This window comes from Polypterus senegalus, chromosome 1, assembly GCF_016835505.1.
Source record: "Polypterus senegalus isolate Bchr_013 chromosome 1, ASM1683550v1, whole genome shotgun sequence".
NCBI classification, from domain to species: Eukaryota; Metazoa; Chordata; class Cladistia; order Polypteriformes; family Polypteridae; genus Polypterus; species Polypterus senegalus.
Genome location: NC_053154.1, coordinates 83,425,693 through 83,440,180, shown reverse-complemented (window position 1 = coordinate 83,440,180; position 14,488 = coordinate 83,425,693). Strand labels below are relative to the sequence as shown.

General features: G+C 34.4%; 1 protein-coding gene across 5 annotated transcripts in view; it reads left to right on the top strand.

Moving 5' to 3' along the window:
- Positions 1-14,000, top strand: part of adam15 (ADAM metallopeptidase domain 15) — a 110,842-nt gene extending 96,842 nt beyond the window's left edge. For 3 of the 5 annotated variants that reach the window (XM_039752438.1, XM_039752455.1, XM_039752447.1), the window contains 4 exons: positions 615-680; positions 4,129-4,200; positions 8,478-8,626; positions 12,597-14,000. In XM_039752438.1, coding sequence (XP_039608372.1) covers positions 615-680; positions 4,129-4,200; positions 8,478-8,626; positions 12,597-12,666 — 357 coding nt within the window. In that variant the 3' untranslated portion in view covers positions 12,667-14,000. The remainder of the gene's footprint in view (positions 1-614; positions 681-4,128; positions 4,201-8,477; positions 8,627-12,596) is intronic. The other 2 variants (XM_039752453.1, XM_039752458.1) reach the window with 2 other exon arrangements.
- The last annotated feature ends 488 nt before the right edge of the window (positions 14,001-14,488 follow it).

Here is a 14,488-nt window from a genome sequence, read left to right as displayed (position 1 = left end):
CCTCTGATATGGACAAAGCAAAGGACTACATTTAGAGAGCAGGTACATTAACAATTTCTGTATAGATTTATAACAGACCAAAATACTACATTTGAGAAGGTACTCTTAAATTCTTCTGCTTCATTGACTGCATGGTAAGTTACAAGTTTGCATGCTCTATTTTCGACTGCCTTGATCTTATTACATTAAACTAGACTAACAGATACAACCCATTTTTGGGTGTGCCAAATAGATTGCTATTCAGAAGAGAATTATATTCTAAATATAATATTCATATGAAGAGATGTTCATGTGAATGAATTACTTTAATTCTTCTTAGAATGTAACAATCAGCACTGACCCAGTGGTCCCCATCTTTAATTGAGTATGGGAGTACTAGATTACAGAGTACTTCACACCACAAATTAATCACAGTTAAAAGATATGTTAACCTATAGTTTGGAATGCACTTTATTTTAAACCTAATAACTACTTAATACCTTATGTGTCCTACTCTATGACTCACAAACCTGTCTTTGGACTATATTTTGCCAACAGAAAAATGGCTGTGCATGATTTAACCCCTGCTGCGCCTTCTCTCTTCTTGCCTTTGTCTCTTTCTGTTACTCTAACAGGTATCTTGCAGACCAGCTCCTCCTTCAAAGCCTCTACCTCCAGATCCGGTGCTGAGGTCCAGCCAGGTAATATTAACAGTCAGAGAATTCAACCCATTTTTAGGACACATCATGTCTAATCTGCATAGAGTTATACTTCTTATTTAATGTAAGACATTTAAAACTCAACCTCTCTTTGCAAAGTAATTTCATCTTTCTTCATTTCATTAAAGTATACCATCTCTGATTGGTTGTCTCCCTTTAGAAAAAAATTTATTTGTATTTCTTGCTTGAGCAGGAACTGTACAGTGTGAATATGAGTGCTACATAGATATAGTATTTGCATTGTAACAACCTTCATTTCCTAATTAATATAATAGAGAATATTAATTGAACTACCTGTTTTATTTTAAACTCTGTAACTTCTAATCTATTTGTGTGCTAATAAAAAGCCAAAGGAAGTGTATGAGTGCACTTTCTTAATATAGAACAAAAATCAAGAGAGTTGACAATAAAAAGGCTTATTATTTAGTAAGTTGTTTAAAATGAAAACCTGCAGCCACAGGTGTCTCTTACATCACACAAATGTAAGGTTTGATTATCAGTTCCAAATGTGCGATGTTTATAAGTAATTGCGTTTTCTTCTAGTGATCCTGCTGTTTAGCAGCCTCTAATAAGAGTCAAAACAGCAAAACCATTCTTGTGGTGGAAATTAATGTTTGCACATTTTTTCAATTAAGAAACTTGTTAAAACTACATTTTAAATGTTAATGTATGAGGGGAAACTCTTTTCCACTAATGACCAATATATGCTTGTTAAGTAATGCTGTGGTTTTTGATTGCCATTTGAGTATGTTAAGATTTAACTTAAAATCCAACTTTATTCACCCCGTAATATGTTGCATGCTAGCCCATTTGTACAGAGAGCAGAAGATTGTAGAGTTATTACAGCAGTTTTACAAATTTATATAATAATAAAGTGATAAATACAATATTGTAATAGCTTGTTATGTCATTTGTTTTTAGTACAAAGACATACAGTTAGGTTAGTTGGCGTTTCCCTGATACCTTAGTGGTAGGTATTATAGCATGAACGTGAAAACAAATACAATTAGGAGCATATTCAGCAATTCCAAGATAATGAAGTTTGTCCAGCATCAGTACCGAAAATTAGGGTCAAAGTCCCTCCTTTATCAACAGTGTGTATAAATGCTGCTAAATTAGTGCATGTGCACAAAAATGTAATGCATTACATCTCTACCTCCTTGGAGCTTAAAAGAAATACCTGTTGGTAAATACAATCTTATCTTAAAGCATGCACCTTTGAGTGATAATGTTTATTTGTATATCAAGAACCTAATGAACTATATACACTAAAACAAATATTTTCCATCTTGCAATATTTGTAGCAACCCACTGGCTCCAGTTTACAATTAGTTTGCAACAAACATAAAAAAATCACAAGTCTTTGCCTGTAATGGTCAATAGACATAGCTTCTAATCACCACAGTGGTACTAATATCCTAAAAACTATTAATTAAGCAGATCCTCTGTTTTAAAATAGATTATAATTGTTGCACAGATCAGGCCCAGTGCATTTACTGAGATGTTAATAGTATGCAATGAGTATAATTTTCTTTGTCATAAACTAAATATGTCTTTTATTTGAAAATAGCCTATTCAGAATCATTTGATTTTGCGTACATCTTCATCCACTTAATATAACTTTTTCGGTTAACATTTTTATTGATTAAATAAACAAATTAAAATTGTTTTTAATGATATATACTGTATATCTAAAGAATGGTGTGAGAGAGATTTGTATGAATTAAATTTTAATCTGATTAGGTGAGCTAAAAAAGGATATAACCCTTTGGAACAGATGTTACATTAACTAATACAAAAACAAATACATCAACATTTATTTCTATAGCACATTTTCATTCAAAGGATATAGCTCAAAGATTAATAAGATGTCAAAGCTGTAATTACATGTATAGAAAAACAAAATTAAATAAGAATAATACAGTAATACATAAATCATATACAAAAAATAAATAATGCACAATTACATAAGATGGATATATAATTAAGAAAAAAAGAATCCTTAACCATAGAATTGTTTTTTAAGTCCCTAAGTGACAGTCCAGTGATAAGTTCAGTTGGCCAGGGTGGACAGAAAAACAATTTAAAAACCTTAAGTTAACCTGGATAAAAAAAAAAAAAAACCTTTAGGGGTTCCAGGCTAAAAGACCATGCAGATCCCACTGGGCATTCTGCCTAACATAAATATTCTTAAGTAGATCTTTATTTATTTAGTCTTAGAGGATTCAATGCAGTGGTGTTTTAATTTGGATGAAACAATCAATATTTTTGGTAAAATGGAAGTGTTGGGGAATTTTTTTATTTATTAATTAATTTATTTTGTCGTAGAGGATTCGATGCAGTGATATTTTGATTTTGAATGAGACAATCAATATTTCGTTAAAACGGATATGTTGTTTTTAAGGAGAACCAATACTACTTAATTTTAAACTTGTTATAAACCATAGATACAGGGTATGTAGTTTTATCTTTGTAAATCTGTTAAAAAAACACATTGCAGCACCATGAAGAGCTACACCTTTCATTGAGTGATAATGGGAGCCAATGGTAGCCTCAGAGTTTTCAGTTTTGCTGTCTTAGTGAAATCCTTATTTATAGTACCTGTATGGTAATCACATAGATGTGCTAAGGGATTTAGATAGATTTAGTTACATTTTCGATAACACAGGGTGGTACAGTGGCATAGTGGTTAATACTGCAGCCTCGAGCATCTTGGATTCAAAGTACGTGCTCTTTCTCATTCTTGTGTGTGAGGAGTTACATGTTCATCACATATCTACAGTCTGCTTTATTTTTCCTTCTGGGTTCTTTTGTTTTCCTTCAGAATCCCCAAGAGGTACACCTTAAGTTATTTGGCAGCTTAGAGTTGACCCCCGTGTTAGTCTAGATGCCTGTGTGAATGAGTTCTACAATGGACTGCTACCATGTTTCTGCAAGTGCCCATTGCTGGCAGGATAGGCTTCTGTGTAGCATGTCCCTGAATTGGATTAAGTACATTAAGAAACTTTTATTTCAACCGAAATGTCATGCTTTGGAAAAATTTGCCCTGGTAATAAATGTTCAAAGATTTGAATATACACACTGTTGACAACTGAGGACACAGCCTGTTGTTTATAATAAACAGTATTGAGTGGTGACCTTTTTTCTTTTTTTTTTGAGCATCCTAATATGAAGAACATGGGCAATTTAGAAGGCCAAGGTTCAGTTCATTGGTATTCTACTAATTGCCTAAGACAGATGAGGAGAACTATACCTGTGGCACTTTAGTATATATTTTGTAACAAATGTTTGTTTAAACTATTACTTTCCATAGAGCCAAATGTTTTCAGTATGTAGATTATAATAGCACCTCCACTTGAAACCTGTAACATACGCTTTCTTTGTGTCCCATAGCACTGTTCTTGTTTATTTGACCTGTTTGGTTTTTTAGCCTGAAGTTCCTGTCAGACCTGCCCCTCCCAGCAAGCCGCTGCCACCTGACCCTGTCAGCAAAGACAGCCAGGTATCTGTTACGTCTTGTCACTCCCTGCCTGAAATGACTGGCGCCTGCAGCTTTGTCGTATCATCCCAATAAATTAAACCTTGATGTTCTGATTGAGATATTTTGGGGATTTGGGTTTTTTGTTCAGATTGAGATTTTGGGTTTGACTTTTACTCTTTATTTAAATGGTGCCTTTTAACACAAGTGGTTAATTAATGATCATCTTTTTATTACTTTAAAAATTCATAGCATAGTAACAAAAGATAAATACAAAGCAATGCAATAGTCCTGAGGGGAAAAAAAGGAGAAAATAAAAAAGTAATATATACAGTATACAGCCATCAATATCATTACATTTTTTAATGACAGTGGTTAACTAAAAAAACTAAATAAGTCCAGTTGCAGTTCCTTGAATAACTTGTGTTCCTGATTGTCCAGTCCTATTGAAGACATTCTTGTATTATATTTAAAATGTGGGCACCTTTATGTTAATCTCTTTCAAATTGCTCTTTGATAAATTTCTGTCTTGTTAGTATTCCCTGGAAAAGTAGTATAAATTGACCATATCTGAGATTAGACTTGACAATGTAATTATCCATGAGACTAAATTATAAACTAAAAAGGTTATTATTGTACTTTATTTAGCAGGTGCATTTATTCTAAGTTATAATTACATTAAGTACAGAATCTCTGCCTCAACTTCTTTTATGTTAATGCATATGGATTAAAGATCTTTCACAGCAAAAAAGAAAGCAACAAATGTTGCTTACACATCTCACCTCTTCGTACAGCAATACTTGTTTCCTTGTTACACTATCTCATTAAGTCTTTGCCACACTAACCTACAGATTCAAAGAACATTAACAGAACCCTGGCATATATCTGTGTTTAGATTAATTTTGAGCACCAGAACCAATTTGGAAAGTGTGAAAGAATACATTCTTCATCTCCTAGTCACAGTGTTTTCTTTTAAATTGGTAGGCATCAATAAAGGTTCTGCAACTGTTCATCTCATACCATTGTTGCTAAAGAGCTCATTAGGCATGTCCAAATGTTTCAATTTTTCAAAGCAGGCACTCTCTCCTCTAGTAGTGTTCCATATCTCAGGTCTGGTACCCAAAGGGTATATTCGTCCCTGGCCTACAATATAAGTTCCCAGAAACATCTTCCCTTCCACATGGATTTTTGGATGTCATACCTACATGGTATAACTTCAAATAAGTCTTATTCCCAAAATTGTTGGATAACTCTCTTTTATTGATCAGGTCTTTACTTGTGCTCTCAAACCTCCTTGAGACACCAGCTTACCTCCTGGGTGGGTAGCATAATTGCAAGATGCTTTACGGAGATACCACATACATTTCTGTTCATTGAGTTATAATCAATGGGTAAACTCTGCGTTCATAGAAAGTGGTTCTGAGAGTTTTTCTTTTTGTATTGTTACATTCGTGTGCTATGTTAGAAATGGGAGACTTCATTCATATAACTTTCAAAGTGGTATTTTAATATTAGGAGAATTCAGAGGTGATTTTGTCACTCCCTTTTACAGAGTTCTTACATCACCCAGAATTCTTGTTATTTTTTCATACAAAACTAAAACAATTTTAATACTATCTCAGCCAGAGATAATATTCTGTGGTCATGTTGTATTTTACATAAGACAATATTTACCTAATCATTTTTTCTTTGCAATTCACTTTGATAACAAATGGAGAGAAAATCTTTTTTGCATCAAACAACATAACAATATCAAGCTTGCCATTGGCAGCCATGTTTCTCTGAGACCTTCTACCTGAAATCATTGTGAACTCTATCAAGTGAAAAGGTGTGGCATCACAAGTTTCCATAGCAGGGGACCCTGATTATGAAAGAGGGCGTGTTGAAATGTCTGAGATATTAGGAAAAAATGTAATACTGTACTATGAAGCATTTTATTCTGTGAAAGAATATCTGAGGCTTCAAGAAATAACAAGACTTCTTACTTATCCTGTATATGACAGTTCCATCCATTATAATGCCTTGGCTAATAGGAGGCCAGAAAAATAAATCTTTTTCTTAAAATTTATGAAAAGGCAGATGGCAGCAAAAGAGTGTGTCATTTAAATTGAGTGTGTCATATTAAATTATGATGATGTCATGCATTCTTCGGATATCAGGCTACAAGGCAGTTACAGAATTTGAAAAGTTGACATTTGGCTATATCTTTATTTCCTGAAGTTTCTATGTTTCTGTGTCCATAATATATCAAATGGTTTTATTTTGCTTATATGATAAGCAAATAGGCTAATAGGTGATCATGCAATCATGTTAGCCTAAGGGTGTCACAATTTGGTGGTGTTTGCTTATCTGTATAATATTTCCCAGGAAGTAAGTAATCGTTTGAGTTTGTTGGAATCTCAAAAACTGTTAGCAAGGCCTTTGTATTTCTACAATACTTTAGTAATACCAAACCTTTTTACAGAGCTTTTCACATTTAACATTAATTCGAGCTATGATAATTGTTCTATTCTCCAGATTTTTTATTTGCGTCTTGAACCAAACTGTAAGATAAAGCATCATTTAAAATATTTTATGTTTCCTTTCCTCACAGTGTAGATTTCATTTTGTCCAGCTACAGGTGTGCTTTTCTTTTTTTATCTGATCATTCTTGAGGGAATACTACTTTGTTTTTGAATTCTACAAAAGACCAGGATATGGGAGGTATCACTGATTCTGAAGTATGTTATTAAATGTGGATGGATATCAGGCCATTATCTTCCAATGCACACAGGTTTGATAATATCCTACATTTTATATTATTATAGAATTGCTTATGCAGTCTGCAGAATTTATGTTCCTTGTCAGCTTTACATACATTAGTGGTTCTCTAAAGTTGCTGGTTCTCATTGAAAAAAAATATTTGGTAAATATTTTATTAACTAAGAATAAAAAAATAGATGGTTGAAGAGTACTGTACTTTAGTACATGAAAAACGCACATGAGGTAAATCTTTGCTACGACTGTTTTCTCTCCATGTTCATAGATGTAGGGTGAGATGATTATAGTCAGAGTTCTAAAGGCTTTCCTGAACTCACCTACAGTTGCATAAATTTTCCAGGGATCTCGCTGACACTCCAATGCAAAACAAAATATACTGACCAACCAGCATCTCAAAATACTGCTGTTAAATGTTCTCCCTTTTATATTTTACATCCACTGGAGGAGGTGCATATTCAAACACCCACTTCTGTTGCTGTTGCTTTGGAGGAATCCTAAAGTTATTCTGTATTGTCAGGATCCTTGCACAATCATGGAGAAACACTTAGAAATATAGTTTTTGATCAGTACCAAAAGCTCCAAACTATAGGTGAAAACTGCTTTGCACACCATCAAATATCACTCCATTGGTTGGCTCCAGGATTGGGTACCAGTGCTTCTGTCCTACTTAAGGACTGATTGAACTTCTTAGAGGCCATAACAATGTTGTGACAACCACTCTACAAATTAGGACACCCAAAGCAAAACAGAATATTTTATATCCACAACTGAACATTAAAGCTGTGATCTCCATATTTCAAAACCCAAAATAGATCTGAAAGAAATCTATATAGCATATTGGCAAGATCAGAAAAAAAATGTAATCAACTTATTTCATAGCAGTATAACCCTAAGGATTAGAGAGGTACAGAAAGCAATGCAGAATGGAATCCGAAAAAATTACTTAATAACATATTCCGTAAATAAAATTGACTAATTCAAAGTAGTATATTATAGTGGAAGAAAACCATGAATCAAAAAGGTGAACCAATGCTCTACAGTACACAGAGAGTGTGCATATTGGTGAGAGTCATTCTTTGATGTACTGCATTACAGACTATTCTGGAACAGAAAATTCTGCAAGTCATTTATTACACCCCACATGCTCAAAATTGTAGTGTTTAATTTCAGAACTGAGCTACGCATGTCATTCCCATGATTCTTCTTAATTGCTCATTCTATCCTGGAAGAAGAGTGGATGTTTTAATGTTGCTATATCTTCAGATTAATGGCTTTACTTATCATGACTTTGAATAGTTATTGTTTCATCGTGAAAAGGTAACTTACACTGCCTCCTTCACCCAGTATTTCACTGCTTATATACATTCATTATCCTGATTATGCCATTCTGTACAGTGTGTTGAAACTCAGAACTGACACCTACTTAGAGTTGTACTTGAAATCTGTTGAAAAACACATGTATTGTGTTATACCATTGGGTTTGGAATGGATTTAATACTTTTAATCTCTTTAGTTACAAAATGCCTTCTGCCTACTTGCAGATGAATATACATACTCGTCCACCACCACCACAGAAACCTCTGCCATCTGATCCTCCAAGCCGGCCACTTTCTGGAACAACTCTACAATGTGAACCTGACATGAATGTAGTTCCTGCCAATGGCGCCAGTGCAGGTCTTGTACCTGCAAGGTTAGTTAAGAAAAAAGCATTTGTCTATTTTTGTATTTTTTCTTAAAGTATGTTGCTTAAGAATAATATGTGATGAGTTTTTGATGTAAAATTCTCTTAATCAATTGCATTTGTTTGAAAAAAAGATAGCATAGCATTTAGTACAGGTAAATCAAAGAGAAAACCTACACTTAAAATGATTTTTTTTATATATATCTGTATGAATAGTGTATGAAGAGAAGCATAATTAAGTTTGTAAAGCATTTTCACAACGCTGTATTGAAGTAATGCCTTAATGACTGAGCACAGAGGACATTGTCAGTCACTAACACTTTTTTCTTTCATTGCATCATCAGCCAATCTTCTTATTCTTGATCCAGCCTTTCTACTTTGTTTCAGCTATCTCAGCTAATCAGTAACACAGGGATTGGGTACATCCTGCAGTCTTCCTAAATGAAAGAGTATTTTCTGTATCCCTTGGGCAAGCCCTTTTAAACATGTAATGCCAGAGTCAGTTACAGTGTTTTGATTTTCAATATTTATCTAAACATATGGGGAAGAATAAAACCAATTCATCATACTAGTTGCTCCAGTTTTCATTTTTGACACTTGAACAGTTCTCTGCCCATGGGAAAATAACGAAAAACTAGCCAAGCTGTGCAGACATCTAAAGAGTTTAACACATTCACTTCCAGAATTTTTAAGTGGCTTTAAACTTTTTAGAAAAGTAGTATGCCTTGTAAAACCACAGGGTATGTATTAGCATTCATCTGCTTTTTGTGACAGTCCATTACATGTTTAAGGCAGAATTGTGTGGCATATACACTTTTCCTTTGACTGAAACATCACACAGCATCTGATATTACATACCTGTCATTGTAAAACAATTATATAAACTATTCAAAAACATGAAACTTAGTAATTTTACATACTTTTAATAAAATATAAGAAGTAAAACACTGCAAGAGTGACATTTTTACAGCCTCACTGAATTTGGTTCTCATTTTTGAGGAAAATGCTGGAAATGCTAGGAAATATAATTGTGCTAGTTCTCATGCTGGCAATAGGTATCCATGCATTTATCGTTGAAGTCAGTGCAAGATTCATTCTCTCTGTATTTGGTATGAAATGTACAAAAATTGTTAATTTCTCGGTTCTTAAAAGTGGGCACTCTGTAGTAGTTTTCAGAAGTGTTTAGCAAGGCAATATACAGTGCTTAGGAGACCAGGGGCCTCATGCATAACGCCGTGCGAATAATTCACACTATAACATGGCGTACGGACAAAAGCAGAAAGCACACAAAAAAATCCAGATGCATAAATCTGTGTGAACACCAACTTCCACGTTCTTCTGCTACATAAATCCCAGTCAGTGTGAAAAGTAATGCAAGTGCATGCGCCTGCTTCCCACCCGTCTCCTCCCAGAATTACACCTCTTTGAATATGCAAATCAATATAAAAGCCCTTAAGCTCAGCATTCTGTGAAAAGGCAATGGCAAAAGCACGGGGGGAAAATAGAAGAATTACAGCAAGTACCAAGTAGAGGCAAGGAAAAAGTACTATTTGTTGGTTTAAACATGGTATAAACATCAAAAGGAAGTTGATTGAGTAACATAGAGTGTCGGAGAAACTTGAAAGCTCAAGTTCACAAAGTCGCACAGTGCCCGAAATAAAAAAGAAGTTGTCAGATATCAAAGTTGCCATGAAAAGGCGAGTCGTAGCCCACCGTCTGAGTGTCATGAAAGCTTATTGGGGTACAGAAAAAAAAAAATAGGCACACAGTGTGAGAAAAGCACGAAATGTCAACTTTATAATCTTGCAATTTTCACTTTAATCACATAGTTTATTTTGTCATTAAAGTCGAATATCATAAACTTCATCTTAAAATCATTTAATTTACTAGTTTCTCAAATCCTATCGTAACTAAAGTAGCACGTTAAATGCTTTGTTTTGTATTTGATCTTCTATGTGCTCTATGTGTGTGAATCACTACATCCTTCTTAAACAGGGTTTCTCTTCCTCCGACAGGACACAGAATCCATTACATTTGTTATATTACAGCTCTATGAATAATTAAAATACTGAGATGTATACTTGATATCATTTTCATGATGATAGGAGTTAAAGCATGTTATTAAACATGGGAACACGGTGCTGCAGTGATTGTTCATGCCTCTTGCAAGATGCTTGCTGCGCCGTGCGCGACCTTTGATGTAATAATTTATTGCAGCAGTACTGTCTCTTTCAAACGTACTAACCCCCATTCCTGTCCTTACTTTTCTTTCTCCAAGTAACCAATTGCCACACAATCAACTGTGTAATAGACGTCAGCCATCTGTAAGCTTAGAACTCCGATTCTTCACGTAGTACATGTTTAATTATTCCATCCATCTATCCTTCCCTTGTCGTGCCAGCACCAGCAAGAATACATCGCAAGACAGGAACAATCCGTGAACAAAGCGCCAGCTCCTCGCTAGCACTGTGGCATCGTGTCCTCACATGTTTAATTATTAACAATATAGATTATTTAAAAGAAATTTAAGTTTTATCTGTATAATATAATAAACATAGTTTGCTGCATTTCATCTTAAAAATGATATCGTCATCATATGTAAATACGCGCTTTATAAAGTGGCACAGGTTGTGCAATATTGTAACTGTATCGCAAGTTTACAGTAAAGTAATTGTACTTATAAGTACAAACAGTTGTACAGGGAGCAATTGATGAACTGATTGAGTGCATTTATAGTTCTTGGGATGAAACTGTTTCTGAATCGTGAGGAAAGGCTCTGAAGCGTTTGCTGTATGAGAGCAGTTCAATAGACAGCATGTCTGAGGCAGCGTGTGCTTGATGCTGTATACTGATAATTCTCTTTCCAGTCATCTGCTGTAGAGCTGTGATTCCCCACTCAGATACAGTGATATAAATACTCTGAGTGTTGCAGTGAGAGTAATATGGAAAAAGATGATCCGCTGTGGCAACCTCTAATGGGAGCATCTGAAAGAAGAAGAAGAAAGTGCAGTGAGAGTAACAACACTAAAGCAGCTATTGTATTTAGAATAGTTTGAACATTGTGTGGACCATGATATTGTTACAGGTTAATTACAATCAGATGCATTAAACTAATAAACAGTATGCAGTTAATTTCATTGTATTTATAAAGCCACGTTAGGGATGTGGCTTTACGCCAAGTTTAGGTTTTAAACATCGCGATTTGAATGTGGAAACGTTCGAACACAACATTTTTGTGCATAGGGACCGTTTATACATGACGCCCCAGATCTTTTGCTTTGTCTTCTGTTGAATGGAAGTTAAAGTCTATTGCTAGCTCTGTATGAAAATCTGCATGCTCTCTGTGTGGCTAGGTATTATTATTAACAGAAGCGTGCTTACATAAAGTAGGGCTGCCAGTATGGAATGCAGTTTTTGGCTTCTTCCCAGCTTGCCTTAGCAGTGTCTAGATTATCGTCCAATTAAAATGCAAAACGTATGACAAGTTTTCTGATAAGCTTAATTAAAAATATAAGAAAAGTGTAGAATTTCTGCTTTCCGTTGTAATCAAAAAATTGTGTAAGAATGTTCTGTGACCTTTAGATGAAACTGAGCTTATTTTTTCTAACCGCTTTCTTTGAAGATCTCTGTTATAAAAGCAACTCACCCCCTATGAGGGGGCTTTTTGCACTTAGAGCTCTGTAAGGCAAAAACCCTCTACTCATAAAGTGTAAGAATAAAAAGAATTCTGCTTGTTTGAATTGGTTTCTGTCTGCTGTTGTCTTGAACCTTCGTCCACACTTCTCTCCCTGCATACATGGTGATCTACTGTAGATCTTTTTGCTATAATAAAATAAACCATTGTTACAAAACATATTGCAAAATTTTACCTTTACCTTATTCTATAATAGTGAAAGATATGTTGGTTAATGCAAGAAAACAAATATTTAACTTGTTTAACCCTAAGTGACACCTGTTACTTTTCTTTCTGTCTCTCCAGACGTGCTCCTCCCCCACCTTCAGCACGAGGCTGTCACCCTACAACTAGTGAGCCAGGTGTTTTTGTGTGAACTCAAGTGTCTACCAATAAGGACTTGCTAACTTAAGAATCTCAGGTGGCTGACTTCGCACCATGGGCCTGAATATGCTGCCTTCAAAAAAAAAATTCCACTTTCTGAAGAAAAAAAAACTATACACATGTCAATTTTTCTTGTGTTCGCCACAGATGAATTTTGTCTGTAACAGCAACACGTGGAGTATGTCAGATCAGCAGCGAGTTTAAAGTTCTGGTGCTCAAAATGACTCGAGTATATCATGGGAGTAATTGCTGGTGCTTTTCTGCAAGATGCTCATAAAGCCTCATCAGATCTGCAAGGGTTTTGTCCAGCTGGCTTGGTCAAGATACACTTTGAATGTCTTCCCAACTTTTAAAACCACAAGCAAGTTATCTTCTTCATTTTCTTCAAAGCTTTTTTTGAAGTGAACTACTTTTGGTTCATTACATTTTGAACTTAAAATATGACCTTTTAGAAGTTGTTTCAGCAATATTCATTAAAAATGGCAGGCTTTATACAACCTTTCAATAAACTATTATGCACTGTTTCATTTTTTTTGCACTGACTGGTGTCTGGACAAAAGCATATTTTGGGGATTCCGTCTACAAATGAAAGACCATGTTTCAACTTTTTGAAGTGACATATGAGACTTGGAAATGGACAGTGAACCTCTTCAGTTTTTAATTACAGGAGTCACCTTACCTTAAGTGTAAATACACCATGAAGAAAGGTTATTCATTCTAACACCGAAAGCTCTTATTTTTCATTGGGTATATACTTAACAAGCAACATTTTTTTAAGTGCTAATAATTAACTGCACAGTGTTGCTCCTTTTTTGTAATCCACATAAATGCAGAGAGAACCTCACCTACTACTGAACTGTAAATGTGTCTAGATAGTTATTAGAAGAATGAAACCTAAGGGATAAAAGAACATTAATCACTAGAATTCAAGGAAATAAAGTGTCCTAAGGTTTTGAGCTTAAAATGGAACATGTTCCTCTGCAAATGTGATGACCGTATAAAGAATGTTTACACAATATTTAATAGAAGTGTCGGATGGATTAAAAGATTGTTTTAATCACTTTCTTTACAAACAAATCAACAACATAAATTCTAAACAGTTAAACTTTATTTCATAAGGAAACACAAACAATGAGTGCCTCCTGCATTGAAAAAGAAGACATTTTCCAAAGACATCTTTTGTAATGTTTAATGCCAAATGTTTGTGTTTTTAATCATTTTAGAGTATGTGCATTTTTTAAGGTGGACCTATGCAATGTGACATTCTGTAAAATAAAGGTGGCTAAATAAAGGGCACTGTTGAAATTAGCTCAATGAAAATTTAAACTGTTTATCATGCCATTATTATGTTTGATTTATTCCAGGTTTGATGAATACTACACATACAAAAAGGAAAACTGAGTTAATGACATCTACAGCATAACTTCCTAATCCTTGTTGTGTATGTTGTACTGTGTTTTGTGTGTGTTCAACTATTTATCCATTTTCCTCGTGTTGATATATTGCATTTTAATGTGTAATTTTAGATACTCGAATATTTACATTCTTAATGTAGCCATACTTAGAATGTAGGATTCACGATATACATCATTAGAAAATATCCATAGTTAAAAAAAAACAATTCAGTTTAAAGAAATGAAAGATACAGTATAAGAAAATTGGAAGTGACTGAAAATGCCCAGCCGTCAAGCTAGAATATAAAACAACAATCTGATGTTCATAGGAGTTGATTGACGGGAGGGACCAACAGCATGGTAATGTCTACATCAATATCGTGGCTAGAGGACAGTCTGTATATTAAGAAATAGATCTGA